Source organism: Cornus florida, unplaced genomic scaffold, assembly GCF_030987335.1.
Source record: "Cornus florida cultivar Cherokee Brave unplaced genomic scaffold, ASM3098733v1 CherokeeBrave_3.0.0_Hap2_Chr05, whole genome shotgun sequence".
Lineage (NCBI taxonomy): Eukaryota > Viridiplantae > Streptophyta > Magnoliopsida > Cornales > Cornaceae > Cornus > Cornus florida.
This window is the reverse complement of record NW_026775575.1, coordinates 58,621,212-58,644,522: the sequence shown is the minus strand read 5'-3', so window position 1 is coordinate 58,644,522 and position 23,311 is coordinate 58,621,212. Positions and strand designations below refer to the sequence as shown.

Genomic DNA, 23,311 nt, shown 5'->3' with positions numbered 1-23,311 from the left:
ACCGATGCTTGCAATTGAAAAGAACAATAAATAGCCTCGACAAAGGCTTCACAACTTAACTAAATCTAATCTAAACACATGCAAGATATTCACAACTTTGAAACTAGAGCTTCGAAAACTTACTTGAAGTCGTCTAGACTTACAAATTTGCTAGCTTTCCTCAGCAAGCCTTGAATACCTAGAATCACACAAACACTTAAAATTTCACAATGATCAAAACCACGAAAGAAAATATTCACAAGACACAATATTAACAATTAAACCAAAGGTAATCCTAAAATCTCGGTTGCAAAACTGTTTGTAGTCCCCGACAACGGCGCTAAAAATTGATTGGTCGTCGATTATCACAATAATAATCAACCCTTTGCAATAGCACAAATCATTGTAAAATAGGGCAATTGGTCGGGTAAGTCAAACCACTGGGACTGCTAGTTTATGGCAACTAAGATATCTATAATCACTTTTAGAATGATGAAAGGGTATATAGAGTTTTGTTGGTTTGTCACTAAAATTAAGAATTGAACAATGCATAAAACAATTTTGTGCTAGTAATTTAAAGAGATAAAAGCAATTAAGAAGGGACTAAGGAAGTGAATCCACTACCCATCAATAAGTATCCTAGGATATGATTTACTTAGGGGAACATATATATATATAACCGTGGAATGCAACAACACAACATTGATACATTATCTTCAAGAAATATATAAAATCAAGATACATGAATAACCTATCAAGGCACTACATATTTTGGTTACCTAAAATAGGATACAACCGTAGACATGATCACCAAGCCATAGATTATCAAGCCCTTAATCTCATAATAAAAGCACATGAAATAGAAATCAAGAAGAATCTATCAAAGGAAAACCCTAAGCAATAGATTATCAAAATTCCTAAATATCATACCAATAAAATCACTTCCATGAACTCATCTCCATTGTCACTATGAAAAATGTAGTAATATAATCATGAGAGAAAAGCAATCTAAGACAAGATATTTAACTCAAAATGATAATTAAAAGACATTGAAATTCTTTACATCAAATAAAGTGCTCTAGTTCATGAAAATGTAACATATATACATTAAACCCCCAAATATAAATCAAAACAAAGCAACGCTTACAAAAAGAAACTTCATCACCTCCCTAGATAAGGAGTTAGTTACCCATGAAGACAAGGAATGAAGAACAAGATGAAGAATCCCTCTCCATTTTCACACCTCAACCCTCTCAAACACAACCCTCACAAGCTCTCAATATTTCTCTCTCTCCCTCTTCCAAAATGTGTGATGATCCATAATACAAGTTTCCCCCCTTCTTTTGTAGACAAGATGTCTACCAAACCACCCAAAAACTGAGGTCTATGTTCCCTAAAGGTCTTTCACCAACAACCCAATTAAGGAGGGAATCCAAATTGAAAGGTTCAAGGAGACAAGTGGGTCTGCAGTGTGTTTACAAGTGCTCGTAGATCACAGCACGAGTGCTCGTAGATGCCTTAGATAAAATCTTCTTAGATCGAGAACATAGATGAGTGCTCAAAGAAGGAGTTACGAGCACTCGTAGCTGCTGAGATTTCTACTGCCGAGATTTGGAGCGCTCGAAGGTGACTTAGGAGTGCTCGTAGGTAACTTGGAACATTCTGCTTAAAATTGAAACGAGCGCTCGTGTGATATGGTAGAAAACACTTGGATGCTGATGTATGCTGTACGAGCGCTCGAAAAAGGAGCTACGAGCGCTCGTGAATGTGACAGTTTGCATCTTTTCCTTCTTATACTTTGGACTTCTCCTATATGGGATTAGCATTGGCCCATTTTGTTCTCTTTTTCATTGAAGAAGGCTTCCTGGACCTCCTTTAATAGATTCTCCTAAAAAATCTCCGGATGCAACGGCCTAGAATGATTTGCTCTTCAACAAGCCCTCGAAAGCTTCCATTTTATTCCCTTTTTGTAGACAAACCTAAAAATGCACAAAAACGTAGAACTGGAGAATATATATACAATTAAACCACAAATGGACTTAACTAATGCAAATAAGGGCGCTTGAATATGCAATATTCGGCGCTTATCAGAAGCACGAGTATAGCGGATGCGTGCTCTTCTTACAGGTAAATAACATAACGTACTTATATTTTGTAAAAAACTTTATCAATTATGTGATTAGTATGAATTATGACTGATTAAAGTTACTGCATTTTAATTCAGCTGCTATATCTGATGAGGTGTAAAGTGGAATACCCCTGTTATCTAACCACGGGCGAAAAAAATAGTCTTGCTTTTTGGGACACATCCCTAGTACGGGAATGCTTAAAATGGGAGTTGAAAATGGGAGGTTTTGGAATGGGTCAGGTATGACACTAAATTGTACTAGTATTTGCAAGTTCCCAATTTTTATTGTATATGATACCGTTTCTTTGCTGACGTACATTTGGTTCAAAATATTTATCCGGAATAGTTAATTCCTCTCAAGGCGAATGTGTCCTAGTCTCCGTCATCGTCGTGGTCTAGAGGTGAAAAAGACAATGGTAGTTCTTCGGAAAGTGAGGTTGAGGTAATGATATATTACTTTACGGTTAATGAGTATCAATAAAATTGTGAATATGCAATTGATCAGTGACAGCAATTACAATTTTGTATGCAGCGTTGCGTTAAAGAAATTCGCAACGAAATGGAAAGAGAAGCAAAAAATAGGAAAATGTTGAAGAGGAAGGTGAAGAAAATGGAGAGATTGGTCAGAAAAAAGTTAAAAGGGCCTAGAGGAAAACCAAGCATTTCTACAAGAGATGGGGGAGTGTCCCGTTGAGGACAAAGATGCGGCACTCAATTCTGAAAATGAAGTTGAGAGGGAAACATTTGAATCTCCGGTTGACAGAGGTAAGGAAGCAGAATGTTGTGGTACAGATCATGGCCACTTTAGTCCCACCAGGAAGGATATACTGAATGAGGATGAGAGGACAGAGTTGAATGACGTTGTGGGCATGGCATTGGAGGAGAACCTATGAGCAGTACATATAACTCCCAGTTCTTCAGTCATTGATATTGCGTCGGAAAGTTTACATGGTAAAGGGAAGCATACGGTGAAACAAGTCAGAAGAAGTACTAGGTGCAGAAAACCCGCACCATATTGCTTCTCTCCATGGGTATTGAGGGATAGTAAGAAAATTAAATTGACTCCAAAGCAGAAGAAATTGTTGAGTTATGCTGCTGCGCGAGCTGATGATCAAGATAAAGGGTAAGTGTAACCCACATTTGTGAATTTCCTAAGTCCATATATTGTTCTTCATTGTATTGTCATTTAGGCCTTATTATTTATGAAGAACCATTGTATTAGTGCACGTATACTAATTTGTAAATACTCTGTACATTTGTTAGTGAAATTCTAGTTTCCATGTATGATATGCATCTTACAAGGACGGACATACACGAGTTGTTTCACCCGAACTGGATCTCAAACTTGGTGTGTTAACTTTCAATTAATTGATACAATTGTGTATGGTTATGATATGATGAACCTATTATAATTGCATTTGTGAAATTAGATTGTCAAATTCTGGGCAATGCTGTTGAACGAAAACCAATGAGGGAATGTGAAGTACTACTATTTTGATAGTTGCGCTATCTAGTTTATGAATCAACACAATGTCATTAAATATGACACTGCAGAAAAGCGCAGGCCTTTCATAAAAAAAGTCTGGGAACAATACAAATGAGTATGTAAGCTTCAAGATTCGATGGTCTTCAAGGATTCTGAGCTGGTTAGTTTACTGATTTTGGAGTAATTTCTTGTGCGTTACAGTAAAGTAGAAGATGTTTTAAGAACGACTGATTGAATCGTCCTATTTTTGACCAATATGTTTTGTTGTCTCTAACTTTATGGTCATTACCGTATAGTTATTCTTCCCTGCAATCATTGATAAACATTGGTTTCTACTCGTTATCAACCGACCCAACAAAGTAGTGGACTACCTATGTGGAATTGGACGATCGTACAGATACAAACCATTTGGGGATTGTGTGGTAGACATCTATCTAATGAAATTAACCCCATTTGTTAAAGTTTAGTTTATCAAAAATGCATACTTACTTCAGGTTCATATGTATTATAGAATGAGTTTGTTGCGGTTGCCCTGGGGGAAGACAACTTGCCAGCTTACATAACAAAGACAGGCCATAAAATCCCTCTCTAGGATGATCCGTATGTAAATATATATTTCAATACAAGTGCATAAAAAATATTTTATTTTCACCGTATCATAAATCTAATACTATCCCTTACTGAGTAGATCAGTTAAATACTGTTTGCATATCAGGAATACTTGTGGTGTATTGGTTATGAGGTACATGTAGTTCTGGAATGGCACTAACTTCAATCAGAAATTTTGTGTAAGTAGTGTTATCATTATTATTTCTATGTATGTGTAAAATACCTAAGGTACAAGTTGTAGTATTGTTTGGCAGTAACATTTTGTAATTTTGCAGGTAGACTACAAGCCAATGCGTTCTAAGGTCCTTGTGGAACTATTGGATCATCCCAGGAATAGAGTCCGAGAGGAGTTGTATAAGGCTACCAAAGTTGAAGGAGACGATTGATGTCAATGCTGTATTTATAAGGAAGATTTTGAGAGTGGGTCACTTAGGCCTTGCTTGGAATGAAACTAGGTAAACACAAAGGACACTGTCCATGAAAAGAAAACATCTTTCACAGGTACTGCCTTAATAAATATTATTCCGGTTTAAGTATAAATGAACATACAATAGGAAAAATTAAATTAATAGACCTAAAGATTGGCTTAACCTAATGAATATTTGCTGAACGCAGATAATTATGATTTTTGTGAACTAAGCACTGTTTTGCATGAACAAAAACAAGGTTGAATTTCTTTCATTTATGAACGAAGAACTTGTAACTATAAAACAATAATATATGAGTCTCGGGTCATATGCACCATCTGCCTCTTAATATATCTGCATAAATTTTGGAATGAATAGAACAACATTGATGAGTGGATTACATGTTTTATTAATTTACTTGACAGTATAGATGCTACCAGCCTTTCATAGTAATTAATTATTTGTTCATTTGTCAAAATGCACAAGGTGACCATTTTTTTTAGAGTATGAGGCAGATTTTGATCTTATCCATGAAGAAAATAAAACTACTACGGTGTCCTAAATGAAATTGATTTTATTGAAGTAATCAAAAGAAGTTATGGCGTCATGGTGCATGGTGTTGCCAACTACATGGGATAGTTAGGGGTTCCTGGTTATTGAGGGAATGGTGCACGCTGTTGCCACCTAGTTTTGGAATCAAGTAACAGATCTTTCTTCATAACTTTACTTCATTTCAATCAATGACATATTATGTTGCATTAGTACTTAACAGTGTTATATGCAAGGTGTTTTTTTTCATTAGTACTTGACAGTGTTATATGAGTATGTCTTGATCAACTTAAAGGCATACATTATATGCTCAATTTCAGATGATTATGTACAGGTGTGTCTTATTGTATGCCAAAATGGACTATAACATAATTCAATATTTAAGGTGCTTTGTAAGATGCATATCTCCCCATCACCTCTCCCTCTCCGCTAATCCATATCCATAAGAGTTATGTGATTATTAGACATCTTATTTCCATGGAATGTCTGTTAATTGCAGCACGTCTTTTGATGGTAGACCATTTTAATATAGAAATCTAAGAAAAGGGGTTCAGGTGACAGAATAATGGAAGGTATGTGTTTTTGGGAGTGTTGACAGTTAGATAAGAAGCTGTTTTGTTGTCTTCTACTATTATATTGAGTCCGGCAGCCCTTGTAGTGTTAAAGTTGCAATGTAGATTGTAGAATTGCACAATCTACAAAAGCTTTGGTCTGCGTCTATGTCACTTGCCTTTTAGGAAAACAACTCTTCCTCTTTTAACAGGCGCAACATTGGGTCTACGTTCAATATGTCCAGACAAACTTAGTCTACTTTCGCTAATATTAGTCTACTCTCGCTAATTTAATTTGGATGAACTTGTGGATTCACTATCCTAATATATTCATAGTTTTATGTGTATCTTGGCTTGTTCACTTTCTATATCTAAGATTTCTGTACTTATGCATATATTTTTAGTTTTATTTCGTCATCATCTTAAAGGATAGTATGATCTTATCTCCCTTCCTCAATCTCCTCAATCTGGGACCAGATTCTTTAATCTGAATCAGATTGAAACATGTTAGGACCTTTTTCAAGTTCATCGTTGGGTTGGTTGAGTTTTTTCTGCCTCATTGTATATAGAACCATGCTTTGTTATGAAATAGAAATGTACCAACTTGTTTGTATCTTTGATTCTTGTTTGCCATTCTACCTTCAACTTTCAGGTACGATCCTTCAACTGCCATTTACGGTATGGATTTATATGTTGTCGTGGAACTGCCAGGTTATCGACTATGGGCATCGTCATAAGTCCAAGTCTACCATTGGAATCCAACACAGGGTCACAAAGGAGGATGCCATGAAGTGGTTTGAAGTCAAATATAAGGGAGTTATCCTAAACAAGTCCCAGAATATTGGGGGTTAGCTCTAGAGTATCATTAGACTTTATTTATGTTGTATGCGGACAAAAATCCAAGGATGTTTGCTTCAGTTCATAGTTTTGAAACATGTATGTTATCTCTTTTATAGACCAGGATATGTTTGTACTTAACAAATTTTGTAAATGAGGGTTCGAAATTCTCACCTCTTCTTTGTGGTTTACTTGGAAGCCAGTTAATTATTATTGGTTTTTGATTATCCAATTCTTTGTTGTTTAGCTACTGTTGTGTTCCAGACCCCATTTGATTATGGGCGTTATCTTTATGTGCTAGGCTAGGAATCCTATATGTGTACTGTTTATTATATAACTACCCATGTAATAAGGTACTCATCACATCAGATGGTCACTTGGTAGCAATTAAGTTGCTAGCAATTAAGTTTTACAATTGGTGACTATTCATATTTTCTAAATTTTAAGGTCACGATATAGCAATTTTTTTTGAATTTAGTCACCAAAATCTATTAGTATTTAAATTTTATTTTTCTGACACTAATTAAGTGAACATTTGGGTGTATGAACTTGATTGTTTTAATATGATGATATAAAATTTCAAATTTATAATATTCATGTATATATTCATCCATGATTCCATGAAGCAACAAAAATAATAAAGAAAGCTTAGAACTATGAGTTTGAGCATGTTTAAAATTTGAACCTGCAATCCTCTTTGTCATTGTTGTTAATTGCTTCAAAACAATTTGCATGTTATATCTCGTTTAATATATTGTTCTCAATGTTTAATCCTTAAAATTAATGTTCTAAATATGTTATAGGGAACATCCACATCATCTATTCGGGTAAAACCCAGAAATTCATAATTACATCACTGGTGAATAAAGATAATTACAAGTTAAAAAAAAAAACATAAGTGTGTCATAAAAAGCGGAATATTTTCTAAGACAATTTCCAAGGCCCAAAGGAAAACAATCCAACTACAACTCTCAACTGATAATTTATGCAAATACAGCTATTTGATTTATCCTTAAATTTTTATACATAAATGTCGTAATAATTTATATACAACATCACAATAAATTTATAAGACAATGTCCAAGGCCCAAAGGAAAATATCCAAATATAACTCTCAACTGATTCATTAATGTACTGTGATGGTTAAGCTTCCACAGTAATAAGACATTATTTATAAAAATATAAGGATAAATATTACATATGGAAAAAAAAAATGTATCACGTACGAGTTGTATGTTGATGATTTTCATTTGGGCCTTAGAAATTGTCTTACAAATTTATTGGGATGTTGAATACAAATTGTTATTGAAATTATCTATAAAAATATAAGGATAAATTTAATATTCCTATTACAATCGAAATACCTCACTAAGGGATCCACTTATGTAAATACATATGTGTAACTTATGCTGATAGTTATGTAGACATTATCGTTCATCATTTCTAAGAAGCATCCCAATGAATTTGTAATTTTGCTGACTGTAGGTTTTACTTCTCTGACGGGTATAATGGAAATAATTTTATATAATTGTTGTTTGGTAAAACTTGAGAAGGACAATTATTCATATAGCTTGATAAACTTGTACAAAATGTGGTTACAAATTTATAGGGAACATCCATATCATCCATTAGTGTAAAACCCAGAAATTCATAATCACATCACAGGTGAAGAAAAATTATTACAATTAACAAAAAACATAAGGCTGTCATAAAAAACCCAAACTTTGCTAGCAGTTTCACATTTGCATTGCTGGCTTCGAGAAGTCTCACAGTTGAAGCATACATTGGACGTTCATAATTTAGATCCTCCACGTCATCCACCAAATTTATGTCTTCTCCCATGGACTGAGAAAATGGTGATTCATGTGGGTTAGTTGAAGTTGTACTTTGAACAATGTTGGTTGAAATAGGGTAACACCATTCCCAAAAGCCGCAACGTTCGTCGCGTTCCTTCGGACACACATAATACAGCTTGCCTTTGCTTTTGCCTTCTTTCCCTGTGATTTTAATGTCTGCCATATTACGTTCATCTCAACACCAACAATTTTTATTCATATACCTTAAGCCTTGTAAATGGTTGGGTGGTTGGCTGGAAGATGGCACCTGGAAGTCGAAAAGAAAACATAAGAAGAAATTAAAACGAATTTAATTGGCTGCAATATCAGTTCAGCATCAGTAAAAAAAATAGCAAAAAGAATGGAAAAAAATAAAAATAAAAAACACGCTCGCAAACAAAGAAGAAGATTGTCAATCCGCAATACATATATTCGTTGGCCTAAAATTTCTTCGACTTGCACAACTATTGGATGAGGAAGCCATTGTACCTTCCTGATTACAGGTTCCAATACCTGAGATGGTGTATTTGACTAAGACGCTTCAATGATGAAGATGGATGGCCCGGGAAATTAGGAATTGCAATGTAGGAAAGTCCAAATTTATAGGGGTTGATTTTGAAACGTTACCAAAGTACCAAAACGGTCACTGACAGCCGCCAGGCAACGGTAACCCATTTGGAGTTTTTTATTTCAAAACCTCATAATTTGACCAGTTGACAATTTAAACAAATTTTGCAATTTCTACATATACGTCGGGTTGTAGTATTGAGTGAGGATAATAAGGACATTTGGACATTTTGATAAGTAGTGAATAGAGTAGAGGCAAACAATATGTATACCGAATACAAACAATAAGCCAAAATAAATATGTCGTCTTCCAAACCTTAATTTATTTTAACAACACCATAACGTTTATGTCAAGTCTAATACATGACATGTATTTTACATTAACCATTCAAGGGGCTTTTACTATGAATTTTATGATTCCATATAATTACTTGAAAGCTTTCCTTGCAACACCATGACATTGAAATCACACCAACAACGATGGCAAGTAATGACTTCTTCGTTAAGAATCCAACATCACCAGTTCATGTGGTTGCCTTCTTCACAACATTGAGGGATATATTCAAAGAATTGACTATTACAGCATTTCCCCTTGTGAATCATTGTAAGCATTTTTTTTCGCGCAGTTTTTAACGTTCCCCTGAGTTGTTCATTTCTCCATAGCACATTTAATAAATTAATTCCGGCCTCCTAATGTACTTTGTCTCTAAACAATAACGTAATACACATGACATATGTACACTCAAGTCCACCTCTATGCAGGAATGCCAAACATTTGCTTTGGTTGTACACAATTCATGCAACCTACAACAACCATATAAACATATATTATGATTTACATTTGTAAAGTATTAACTTATGAAAATTAATATTTAATATAAAATGGTAGAAATCGTACTACACCCCTTATAGACCTTGCATCATTATTTTTACACTCAAAACACACAAAACCGATCATTATTTCTAAACATATGACTTACTTCAATGCAATATTTTACAAATAACTTACCACTCATACTTGTCATGGTAAGAGTTGAAACATATGGCATCAATTCGGCCAAGCACGTCATCAATCGTATTTTGCAGCATTATCTCCATAAGAGTTGTTCAATCTGTTATGTTTTTTTTTTTAGAGGATCCGATTTGAATACATGTTTAATCTAACCATCTAAATATGTAGCCCTTCCTTTAAATGGTAACCCTTCCTTGAAATGGTAACCCGCCCTTTAAATGGTAACCGTTCCTCTATCTGTTTGCCTTAAATGGTAACCGCCATATATGTAATCAATTAAATGGTAACTGACAGAAAATCATTACCCAGTCGATTCGCAATTAATTGTACACAGTATTTCAAGAATATATTCCTTTTTACCAACCTTTAAATGGAAACTACCACACTTACAACAATTCATTACCCATTCTACTTAATGGTCTAGCATCTAAAAAACATATTATGATTCACATAATTTAGAAAATAAGAACATGCGTAAACTCATGTTCTGAAAGTATCACGCATAATGAAAGAGAAAGTATCACACATAATGATAAAGTTCACACTTCATATATATGTAAGTCAACCAATACTGTGGATTTAAGTTTTACATATCCGAAGAAGGAAAAAACAACCTAAACCAAAGGACCTGAATGGCTCATAGAGCCGAATAAAACAACCAACCATCTCCCCTATAACCAGTGAAAAATAGATAGCACCATCAGTGAACCACACAACAACCATAGAATGACCATAAGTTGGGATATAGTAGACATGGAATATGTCATTCATACATAAACTAAGCAGAATATCACACACACAGAGCACCATGAGAGAAGCACAAAACAACCACAGAATGATCAATATTTGGGTTAGGAGGCGATTGAGTCACTTGCTTCCCCCAGCACCTCTACTATGGCAGAGTCGAATTCATCCTTGAAATCCCTCTCCAGGCGGTGGATCCTTCGTCTCATGGCGCAGCATAACTGCCAGAGCTGATTTAGTTCAATTGATAGGTTATTGACCCTCATCAGTAGATACTCTGGATCAGGGGAAATATGATGGGGTGCTGGAGGAGGAGGAGGACGGGAAGGGTTCATTGGAGGAGGAGGAGGAGGAGGATGGTTCACTCTTCTTCCTCTTCGGGAACCTCGTGAGCAAGAACTACTTTGGGCATGCTGCCTTGATGACATATTTGGATGCCTGGTGGTTTTAGATGAGTTCGTGCTATTCATAGTAAAAAACAGGTGACTGTGGACCACATATTAGATACTTGTTAATTTGTTTGTTGTGAGAAGAGTTAACACTTGTATTTAAAATCTGAACTGCAATCCGACATGGAGGGAGGACGTTTCTTAAATGCAATAAATGAGTAGGTCAGTTGAAGTTATTTGGCTGTTATTGAAGTGTGACACCAATTCAGAATATAATAGATAATTAGGACATGACATGCAGTTCAGTCCATGAAACTAGTTACAAACCAGGTTAGAAGGAAAGTGGTTCAATTCATGATAATAGAACAAATAAACTAATTTCTATGGAAAAATAATTACCATAAATATAATTACAAGGAAAATATATATTTGACGACAAATACATAGAATACAAATAATTTGAAAATCTACGCATACAACTAGTTTATTAGGAATTGATGTATTTTTCAGTCCATGAAACTAGGGACAAAGTCGGTTAGAAGGAAAACGGTTCAATTCATGAGAAAATAAGCAAAACTAATTACTTTGGAAAAATAATTACCATAAAAATAATTAGAAGTAAAATATAAAGACGACAAAAAAATAGAATAAAAATAATTAGAAAAAATACCCACCCAAACACAAGCTTCAACTGACACTTGAAGATTGCACAGACAAACGGATTTTTTTACAAACACATAACCAATACACTCTCTTCAGCTGCATAAATATTATCTCTTGGTCGGATGCTTTTCATGGAATGACTGCAAGGCTATTTATAGCCAAAAACTATACTTGGTGTCCAAGTATATTACAAAGCTTCTTTTGGAAGCTAAATAGGTGGCTGGCCAAGAATAATTGTTGTTGACAAACTATTTCAAAGCTTCCTTTGGAAAGTAATTTGGAAGCTTCACCATCCCACTACATTGATGACATGGCAATACATTATTGCCATGTCATTAATGTATATAAAATTAGTCGATCAGTTGAGAGTTATATTCGGATGATTTTGCTTTGGGCCTTGGAAATTGTCTTACAAAGTTTTTGGGAAGATTTCTATAAACTAGTAGGATATAGTATATAAAAACCTTAGGATAAAGTTAACATATTTATTTGCATAAATGACTCAGTTGAGAGTTATATTTGGATGATTTTGCTTTGGGCCTTGGAAATTGTCTTACAAATTTCTTAGGATTGTTTTCTATAAACAAGTGACGATGTTATTTATAAAAACACAAGGATACTAGAACATATATATTTGCATAAATGATCAGTTGATAGTTATATTCGGATTATATTCCTTTGGGCTTTGAAATTGTCTTACAAATTTATTGGGATATTTTCTATAAAATACTATGATATATTTTATAAAAATATAAGGATAAAATAAACATATATATTTGCATAAATGATTAGTTGATAGTTATATTCGGATAATATTCCTTTGGGCTTTGCAATTGTCTTACAAATTTATTGGGATATTTTCTATAACCTACTATGATATTATTTATAAAAATATAAGGATAAAATAAACATATATATTTGCATAAATGATCAGTTGATAATTATATTCGGATTATATTCCTTTGGGCTTTGTAATTGTCTTACAAATTTATTGGGATATTTTCTATAAACTACTATAATATTATTTATAAAAATATAAGGATAAAATAAACATATATATTTGCATAAATGACCAGTTGATAGTTATATTCGGATTATAAACCTTTGGGCTTTGAAATTCTCTTACAAATTTATTGGGATATTTTCTATAAACTACTCTGATATTATTTATAAAAATATAAGGATAAAATAAACATACATATTTGCATAAATGATCAGTTGATAGTTATATTCGGATTATATTCCTTTGGCCTTTGCAATTGTCTTGCAAATTTATTGGGATATTTTCTATAAACTACTATGATATTATTTATAAAAATAAAAGGATAAAATAAACATACATATTTGCATAAATGATCAGTTGATAGTTATATTCGGATTATAAACCTTTGGGTTGAAATTGTCTTACAAATTTATTGGGAAATTTTCTATAAACTACTCTGATATTATTTATAAAAATATAAGGATAAAATAAACAAAAATATTTGCATAAATGATCAGTTGATAGTTATATTCGGATTATATTCCTTTGGGCTTTGCAATTGTCTTACAAATTCATTGGGATATTTTTTATAAACTACTCTGATATTATTTATAAAAATATAAAGATAAAATAAACATATATATTTGCATAAATGATCAGTTGATAGTTATATTCGGATTATATTCTTTTGGGCTTTGAAATTGTCTTACAAATTTATTAGGATATTTTCTATAAACTACTCTGATATTATTTATAAACATATAAGGATAAAATAAACATATATATTTGCATAAATGGCTTTTTTGAGAGTTATATTTGGATGATTTTCCTTTGGGCTTTGAAATTGTCTTACAAATTTATTGGACAATTTGATGAGTAGAGTTGAGGCAAACAATAAGACAACCGAATACAAACAATAATAATGATAAAATAAGTGATATTCCATTACATTAAAATTTCGGATAATAACCAAAAAAAAATATTACATAAAAAAATATGTGTAAAAAAAACACCATAACTTGTAAATATATGTAATACAATCCATTTCATGAACCTAAACCATTCAAGGGAAATTAAAATGAATTTTATGAGAGAACATAAATACTTGACATCTTTCCTTATAACACCATGACATTGAAATCACACCAACAATGATGGCAAGTAATTTCTTCTTCGTTAAGAATCCAGCACCGCCAGTTCACGTGGCTGCCTTCGTCACAGCATTGAGGGATATGTTCAAAGAATTGAGTATTGAAGCATTGCCCCTTTTGAATCACTGTAACCATTTTTTCCGGCCCAGATTTCACCACTCCCCTGACTTGTTCATTTGTCCATAGCATATTTAATAAATTAATTCCGGCCTCCTTATTTTCTTCATCTCCAAACAATAACGCAATACACATGACATATGTACACTCAAGTCCACCTCCACACAGGAATGCCAACCCTTTGATTTGGTCGTACACAATCCATTCAACCTACAACAACCACACAAATATATATTTGCATTTACATTTCTAAAGTATTGATTTATGTAAATTAATGTTTTATATAAAATGGTAGAAATCATACCACCCCTTATAAACCTTGCATCATTATTCCTACACTCCATACAATGTTGTAAGTAGATACGCCTCTCTCCGAGAACATATTGTGGACCCTCAATTGCTAGTGTTTGCTCTGCTACATCATAATGGTCCCATGAAGTGCTCCAAGGTGCATTCCCAAGTTGTTGCAATTCCCTAAATAAATTAAATCTCAGAATGGTAAAAAACCAATAATGCATCAAAACTTCAAATGCAATATTTTACAAATAACTCACCACTCATACTTATCGTGGTAAGACTTGAAACATATGGCATGAATTCGGCTAACCATTTAATCAATCATGAATTGCAGCTTCATCTCCATAAGAGTTGTTCAATATAATCTTACAGTACATGTTAGAGGAGTCCCATTTAAATACAAGTTAAATCTAATTGTTGGAAGATTAAACCAAGTGTTGGAAATATAAAGGGTTGAATTCATGAACCAACTCAAGTGTGAAATACATGAACCAACTCATGTGTGGAATACATGCACTTGGGCATTGGGAGATGAAACAATTGTGTTAAACTTATTGGTGTATTTATTGTCTTATAATTTGTGTATTTCTAGAGTCATGTATTGTTGCCTATAAAACTATGTTCTTAATATATTTTGTAAGCAAGAACTGAGAAAGAAAATATATCAGAATTGAGAGTTTTAAATAAAAGTTTTGTGTATGTTCTGCTTCTTTATATTGAGTGCCTCCTACAAATTGGTATGACAGCCTCTCACACTAACCGTCTAAATATGTAGCCCTTCCTTTAAATGGTAACCCGTCCTTCAAATGGTAACCCTTCCTTGAAATGGTAACCCTTCCTCGAACTTAGAAACTTTAAATGGTAACCGCCATATATGTACTCCATTAAATGGTAACTGACAGACATTCATTACCTAGTCGATTCACAATTAATTGTAGACAGTGTTATTCCTTTGCTTGATGGTTGCATATAATAATTTGAAGAATATATCCTTTTTTCAACCTTTAAGTGGAAACTGTCACACTAGCACCAATTCAGCACCCATTATACTTAATTAATTGTATGTCATCTAAAAAACATATTATGATTCACACAATTCATAAAATAAGAACCTGCGTATAGTTATGTGCTAAAAGTATCACACAGTTCATGTTTTGATACTATCACATATAATTAAAGAGAAAGTATCACACATTTGGATAGAGTTAATACTTCATATATATGTAACTTAACCACTACTGCGAATTTATATTTTACATATTCGATGAACTACAAAACAAACTAAGCCAAAGGACCAGAGCGCTCAATAAAAGTTTCCTTTGGAAGCTAATTTGGAAGCTTCAGCAACACATAACATTGATGACATGGCAATAATGTATTTCCCATGTCATCAATGTAGTGTGATGCTGAAGCTTCCAAAGAAAATATTGCCATATCATAAATGTAGTGTGCTGGTGAAGCTTCCAAATTAGCTTCCAAAGGAAATATTGCCATGTCGTCAATGTATTTGCATTAGTGGATCAGTTGAGAATTGTATTTAGATTATATTACTTTGGACCTTCATAATTGTCTTACAAATTTAAGGACACATACAACATATGTATTTGCACAAATATATTGGGATAGTTTCTATAAAACTATTAGGATAAATAAAACATATGTATTTGCATAAATTACTTAATTGAGAGTTATACACGGATGATTTTCCTTTGGGCCTTGGAAATGGTCTTACAAATTTATTGGGATATTTTTTATAAACTAGTAGCGTTATATTCTATTTATATCTAAGGATAACTATTACATCTATTTGCATAAATGGATCAGTTGGGAGTTATATTCGGATGATTTTCCTTTGGGCCAGGGAAATGGTCTTACAAATTTGTTGGGATGTCTTCTATAAATTGGTAGGATATTATCTAAAAAAATTTAAAGATAAACGATACATATATATTTGCATAAATGGGTCAGTTGGGAGATATTTTTGGATATTTTCCTTTGGGCCAGGGAAATGGTCTTACAAATTTGTTGGGATGTTTTCAATAAATTAGTAGGATATTATCTATAAAAATTTAAGGATAAATGGTACGTATATATTTGCATAAATTGGTCAGTTGTGAGATATTTTCGGATATTTTCCTTTAGGCCAGGGAAATGGTCTTACAAATTTGTTGTTATGTTTTCAATAAATTAGTAGGATATTCTTTATAAAAATTTAAGGATAAATTGAACATATATATTTGCATAAATGGGTCAGTTGGGAGTCATATTCGGATAATTTTCCTTTGGGCCATGGAAATGGTCTTACAAATTTATTGGGATGTTTTGTATAAATTGGTAGCATATTATCTAAAAAAATTTAAGGATAAACGATACATATATATTTGCATAAATGGGTCAGTTGGGAGATATTTTCGGATATTTTCCTTTTGGCCAGGGAAAACAACATTATAAATTTGTTGGGATGTTTTCTATAAATTGGTAGGATATGATTTATAAAAATTTAAGGATAAATGATACATATATATTTTTTATACTTTATTGATTATTTGAATATACTCCTTCATTTAGGAAAAAAAAAAATGATACATATATATTTGCATAAATGGGTCAGTTGGGAGATATTTTCGGATATTTTCCTTTGGACCAGGGAAATGGTCAAACAAATTTGTTGGGATGTTTTCGATAAATTAGTAGGATATTATCTATAAAAATTTAAGGATAAATTGAACATATATATTTGCATAAATGGGTCAGTTGGGAGTTATATTCGGATGATTTTCCTTTGGGCCATGGAAATGGTCTTACAAATTTGTTGGGATATAATTTAATAGGATATTATCTAAAAAAATTTAAGGATACATAAAACATGTATATTTGCATAACAGGATCAGTTGGGAGTTATATTTGCATGATTTTCCTTTCGGCCTTGGAATTTATGTTACAAATTTATTGGGATGGTTGATTAAGCTACTAATGAAATTACCTATAAAAATCTAACGATAAATATAACATACATATTTGCATAAATTATCAGCTGATAGTAATATTTAGATGAGTTTCGTTTGGGCCTTCGAAATTGTGGTTCACAAATTTATTACGAGGTTTCCCATAAAGTATAACGCATATAAGTATTACGATAACTGCTACATATGTAGTTGTATAAGTGGATGACAATGTTGTTGCATTTGTATTCTATTAATTTGGCCCTTGCAAATATTTTCAATGCATTTGCCCCAATTCAAATACTTGAGTTACACTCATATGTCAACAGTATGCTCAATTTCATAATAAATGATCAATACCACTTAATATAACTTTGATAATACAGAAAATTATACAAAGTTCACCAACCCCCCGATATTATTATAAAAGTGAATAACAATTAAGCAGAGTTAAATAAACAACATTATAAAAACAATGTGCAATACATAATGTAATGATTGTCAAGTAGGAAAGAGTCATTGAATTGGTCGGTCCAGCTCCCCGATTGGCATTTCGGACATTTGCCTGACACTCCATTCGTAATTGTTTAAATCTGCTATCTTTCAATATGATCATGCCACAAAATGCAATCAAATTAGATAGCATGACAACACAGACAAATATTGCAAAAAAACTATAGTGGTACGAATTGAGTTGATGAGGACAACTATGTACATTATCAATTCTGAAACTATCACTGAAGCAACCATCATGTGAATAATTGGAATTGGAATTGCATGAATCGGCAACAAAGTCTGCAACATTTTATATTTTTCCTTATATATTATAAACAATCAATGTGATTATTATGTGACTTTGTAAATTGCAATTTATATGTTGGTTCCATCTTAACAGCAAAACTTTCCTGGTTAGTTAATGGAGTACTTGCTTCACCAGGTTGCGAAAACCTTGTCTGATGCATAACACGTTCTGGTGGTGTCACATAATTTTCTTCATTGAGAAATTCAACTGGAATTTCATAGCCTTAGAAAATAAATGTTGTAAAACATTTCACCAGATAATAACTTGTAACCATAACGAACATGTTAGCATAGGGTGGAGGCTCACTCGATGAATTTTTAATTAATTGATCCAGGCAAATAGCTCACAGAACTTACAAATAAGTCACAGCAGCTATATTCAGTTTAGTGAATGTGAATTCTGTGACAGCACACTCATTTTGTCTACAGCAACTGTGAAGGGTATTTTTGTCTTCACACACATCCTACTATCAATAGTACATTGTTTTATGTAGAGCTACATTGTTGGTTTAAAAATGATACAGCAGGGTGTTTGTTACTGGTCTGTCAAAAGGCAATTGCAGGGAAATTTTGTTTATAATTCTGTGAGAGGCTACCAGGTGTGGACACGTGTAATGTGGTCCTTGTGAGAGAGTGTATTGACAGCTACATAGTGTATGTATGTTACATTGCAGCTAGTGTATTTACATATATATATATTGGTGGACTATCAATGATGTCAGCTGCAGGGCAAAAGACGGTGTGTTGGCAAGGGTATAAAGGTACTAGCACCTCTACAATGTCAGATTTGCTTCCCTCACAGATTGGAGGACCTTAGCTCATATCTATCCATCTATTTTAGGCCTACATCAGCAAAGGTTCTGAGTATAAATGGAAGGTTATAGCTGCTGCAAGACTTAAGCCCTAAGAATAGATTTTCATATGTGTTAGAGGCTGTTCTTGAGTGAAATGTGAAGAGGACCTACATGATTAATTCTGAGTAGTGATTTAACCATGTAAATTCAGCTTAAATCTCAGAAATTAACTGTGTGTGCAATATCTCTTCAATACCTGCAAAGAATTAAGTGTTGCTGGTGTAATTTGGCTGTTGTTCAGACTGTAGGACTGAGGTATGAAATGTTGCTCTAGAGGTTGAACGAGCTGGAATAAGGTTGAATTAAGTTGAATACTCTTATTTACATCTACTGAACTCAAGTATTACCTTAAAGACACACATATACAGAAATTGATACATCTGAGCTCGTTGTTTGAATATTTTGAAGTAAAATTCCTGTTGTGCTGATATATAAAGATTTAACCTACTATGAAAGTTGTGGTAACCATCTGAGCATGTTTAACTTGATGATTTGAAGCTATTAAAGATGGATTAAATTCAGAAAATGGACAAGTCTGTGTGTTGGCCTTGTAAACCTCAATTACCTAGGGTTTCAACCTCATTGTTGTGAACTGAGAACTGAAGATGAGATATCATGCTGCTATCATTGTTATCTTCATTTGAACTTAAGTAGAATGGTTATATAAGACTGTGAGAACCTGAACAAGTCCTGGCAAAAGTTGACATTCCAGTTCTACCCTTTGAGCAGTGTTACTATTGATTTAAGCCTAATCTTGCTTCTTGTGAGCTGAGATCTGTTGAAATATGCATTGAAGTGTTTTAACTTACTTAGTTCATTAATCCTATATGTTAAGCAAGGGTAGGGTATTATTTGGCAACTGAGATTACACAGGTTTAAGATGAATAGAGGTGGTACAATATCTGCGTAAAGCTATTGCTGCCAGCTGAAGTGTTTCTACAGAAAACAATTTGTTTTGGGGTTGAAAGTGTTTTATCTTGCTGTGATTAATGTGTTCATCATTTTACCAACTATATACTGAGATTATAACGGTGTGATGACATTGAAAGGGGTTCTTACAGAAGATACTCTGTGAGTTGACAGATTTACCCTTTGAAAAGGGTTTAAAGTGTATTTGAGCTGAATGGTTGACGGAAGTTGCTATTCACTGTCCAACACGTATTTGTGCAACTATGTTAAACTGAGACAAGGCTGTGGGAACCTAGCTTGAACATCAACTGAAGCTGCATTGTGTTTTAACAGTTCTATCCTTTGATTGCAAAAAAGTGTAGACTAAGGTTGTACATTGTTCTACTTGAGGCTGTGTATTGCATTTTGTTATTGTTATTGCAGCTAAAGTAGTATGTTCTATATGTATTAACATCTTACTCCATTGGTGATTTAGCTACTGAGAGCTTGTAAGTCCAAGCAGGGTTACTTTGGATGGGGGGAGTGCATCTGTACACATTAGTGAGCTAGTGTGTGAGTATTGGTTGTGAAAACTAGTGTCTATTCTTGTACAAGGGTGTGTGCAGAGAGTGAGACATCTGAGTGTGTAACAAGATACTTGCAGCTAGTGGATGCTTTATTGGCTGAGGCCAAGAACGAAGGTTTTTCCCTATTAAGAAGGTTTCCTTTGTAATTTTGTGTTATATGCTTGAGTTGTGATTGATTGGTTTTGTTTTCAAAGAGAAAAGTTTTTAATTAGACCATTTCACCCCTCCTCTCTTCGTTTTGTGTGACAAAGGTTTTTTTTTATATTCAATACACTCCTATCATTTAGGGGGGGGAGGGGGAAAAAAAAACACCAAATGTTAAGCAATGTACTGAAAATAGTTATACAACAATACTCACATTCACTAACACGTGGTAGGGGATTGTTCCACTATGACTACTAGCACCTGCATCTCCGGATTGAAGGGCTTCATTACAATACTACAGCACAATTATGAGAAGTATTACGTATGCATAATTTAATACACACAACTGGTATTACTTATGATACTACTTAGAAAACAGTAAGGGGATAAAAGTACCTGAAGCTGAACTGTTCGTTTCAGTGATTTTCTCTTATTGAGACTCTTTAGCTACATGGTCGGTTTTAACCTCTTAAATTTTCCTTTTCGTGTATCTTTACACTTAAGGCTATTGGGGATTTTGTCAATATTTATGTTGCTCCCATGATATTAATTTTTGCCTTTACCAGCAATATAAATTGCATTCCTCTCAGCAAACCTACGCCCACAACTTGATTGGGCAATTTTTTTCCACTCCATGGCTTTCACTAACAAATCATTGTATCTGTCCTTATCCTCCGATACAATGGACAAAATTTCAGTCTGAATATGACAAAGTACCCTGTGCCGTCTCCTCACCTCAATTTTTAGATCAGCATCAGCAATCACTTCACCGGAAATATTTTCCTCCAAGCTGCCATCTCTTACACTTCTAATCCACCTTCTTAATATATATCGACGAGGCAATGTATTGGCGAACATGGAGTCCTTTAGGATTTTCAAACTATGCCTGCACATAATACCCTCCCTTTCAAATTTACAACAAGAACAAAACAATTCATCTTCTGATGTCCTCGTGACATCGCGTTACATTCTATCCTCACCAATGACTTTATAAACACAGCCTCCGTTGCCTTCGACGAGACTGCAACCAATGATCCTCTGACTGGCACCAGCTGCTAAGAACTTCTCCTGGAAACTATTAAATATAACCTTTGTGTACAGGTTTGCCGCCTCTACAATATGTTACTATTTGTTTTCAGTTGAGGTAGATTGTGGAGCAACCCATACTCGGCTACATACTCCTTGTAATGCTTGTCAAACAACAGCCTTTCAAAGTGTGTGAAGAAATCTGGAAGAATTAGTTGCCTGGATAAGTATGCCTTCAAGCAACCATTGAAGCTTTCACTCAGTTGTGTGCTGTGGATACCCGCGGACTAGGCATGTTTAATAAATGCCATGGCCCATCTATGTTTCAAACCTAACAGAATTGTAAAACACGTGTTACCAACAACACCATATTCCGTTATTATTAAATTCCATTCCCTAGTAAATTCTTCCTCCTCCTCAATTTGAAACATTAATTTTGATAACACCTTCTTAAAGCCTTGCGCACGTCTAAACAAGAACCCTAGATGCTTCTGTGCATTTTGTATTAGGTACCAAACACACAAATAATGTTTTGTCCCTACCATCACCTGCATAATTATTTTCTATAATATAACTAATAATAATACAACAGGAAATGCAAAGAGTGAAGATCTGAATTGAAATCACCTGCGTTAATGCCTTTCCCATTGAAGCATCTTGATCAGTGAAGATCGTCTTCAGCGCTTTATCGGACATTGCTTTCAAAAATGTTTCAAACAACCAGACAAACGACTCTGCAGTCTCATCATACATGAATGCTGCTCTAAACACAGCGGTCTCTCGGTGATGATTCAACCCTAAGAAACTTCCAAATGGATGGTTGCCATGTAAAACTTTGTATGTTGTGTCAAAACTTACAACATCTCCAAAATTGCAATAATCAACTATCATTTTTGAATCAGCCCAGAATATTTTAGTAATTATTTGATCACTATCCAATTGGAATGCATAAAAGAAAGATGGATCTTCACAAGACTAAGTCTCAAAATAATTCATTAGCCATGCTGCCTCTCCATATTCGAGCTCAGTTTATCTTCGGGTCCTTATATGGTTTAGCAAATCCAACTTCATGTACCCGACTGATTCTTTTCCACCAGCTTGCCTTCCCATCAACTCATATGAATTGCAAAGGCTTATTCCTGAATCAGAAGCCAATTCCAAATCAATGGCCTGAACGCGGCTAATTCTACGCTGCGACGGCAGCATATGCATGCATTCATCAATCATTAATGGATGGTTGTGGCTTTCAACAAATTTTGTAACTTCAAACTTATGCGTATACTTGGAAACTTGAATAAGCATTCGATTAAGGCAACCAGTTCGTGTTTCGGCCCTGGGAGTCTTTGTATTACTGTCCCGAATGTCATCACCCCTAAAACCCTCCTTGCAGCATGTTAACAATCTCGATGACAATTTACCAGTCTTCTTTCTCTTATTAAAATACTCTTTGCGAATGCTAAAACCGACTCGACCGGCATATGAATTATAGAAATCATATGCCTCTTCCTCAGTTTCAAACTTCATACCTATTCTTGGTTTCTATTCTACGACATCTACCCCTGCAATAGGAGAGTTTTCGGTATATGTGGTGTCTTCGATGTTATTTAATACCTCTTCCATTCCAACAATTCAAATCAGAAACCTACAGTAAAAAAACAAAAAACAAAAAAACATTTCAATGAAGGCCTATGTTGCAGGTATGAATTATTAATTCAAAATATTTTCTGACCTATTAACATAATTCAAGATAGTATAATGTATCAGGG

The 23,311-nt window shown here is 33.9% G+C and overlaps 1 protein-coding gene across 1 annotated transcript; it reads right to left on the bottom strand.

Moving 5' to 3' along the window:
- Positions 1–22,574: 22,574 nt before the first annotated feature.
- Positions 22,575–23,069, bottom strand: LOC132309324 (protein FAR1-RELATED SEQUENCE 5-like). The gene has a single exon (XM_059807639.1). It carries the CDS (start codon positions 23,067–23,069, stop codon positions 22,575–22,577), a length of 495 nt encoding a protein of 164 aa, XP_059663622.1.
- Between the last annotated feature and the right edge of the window lie 242 nt (positions 23,070–23,311).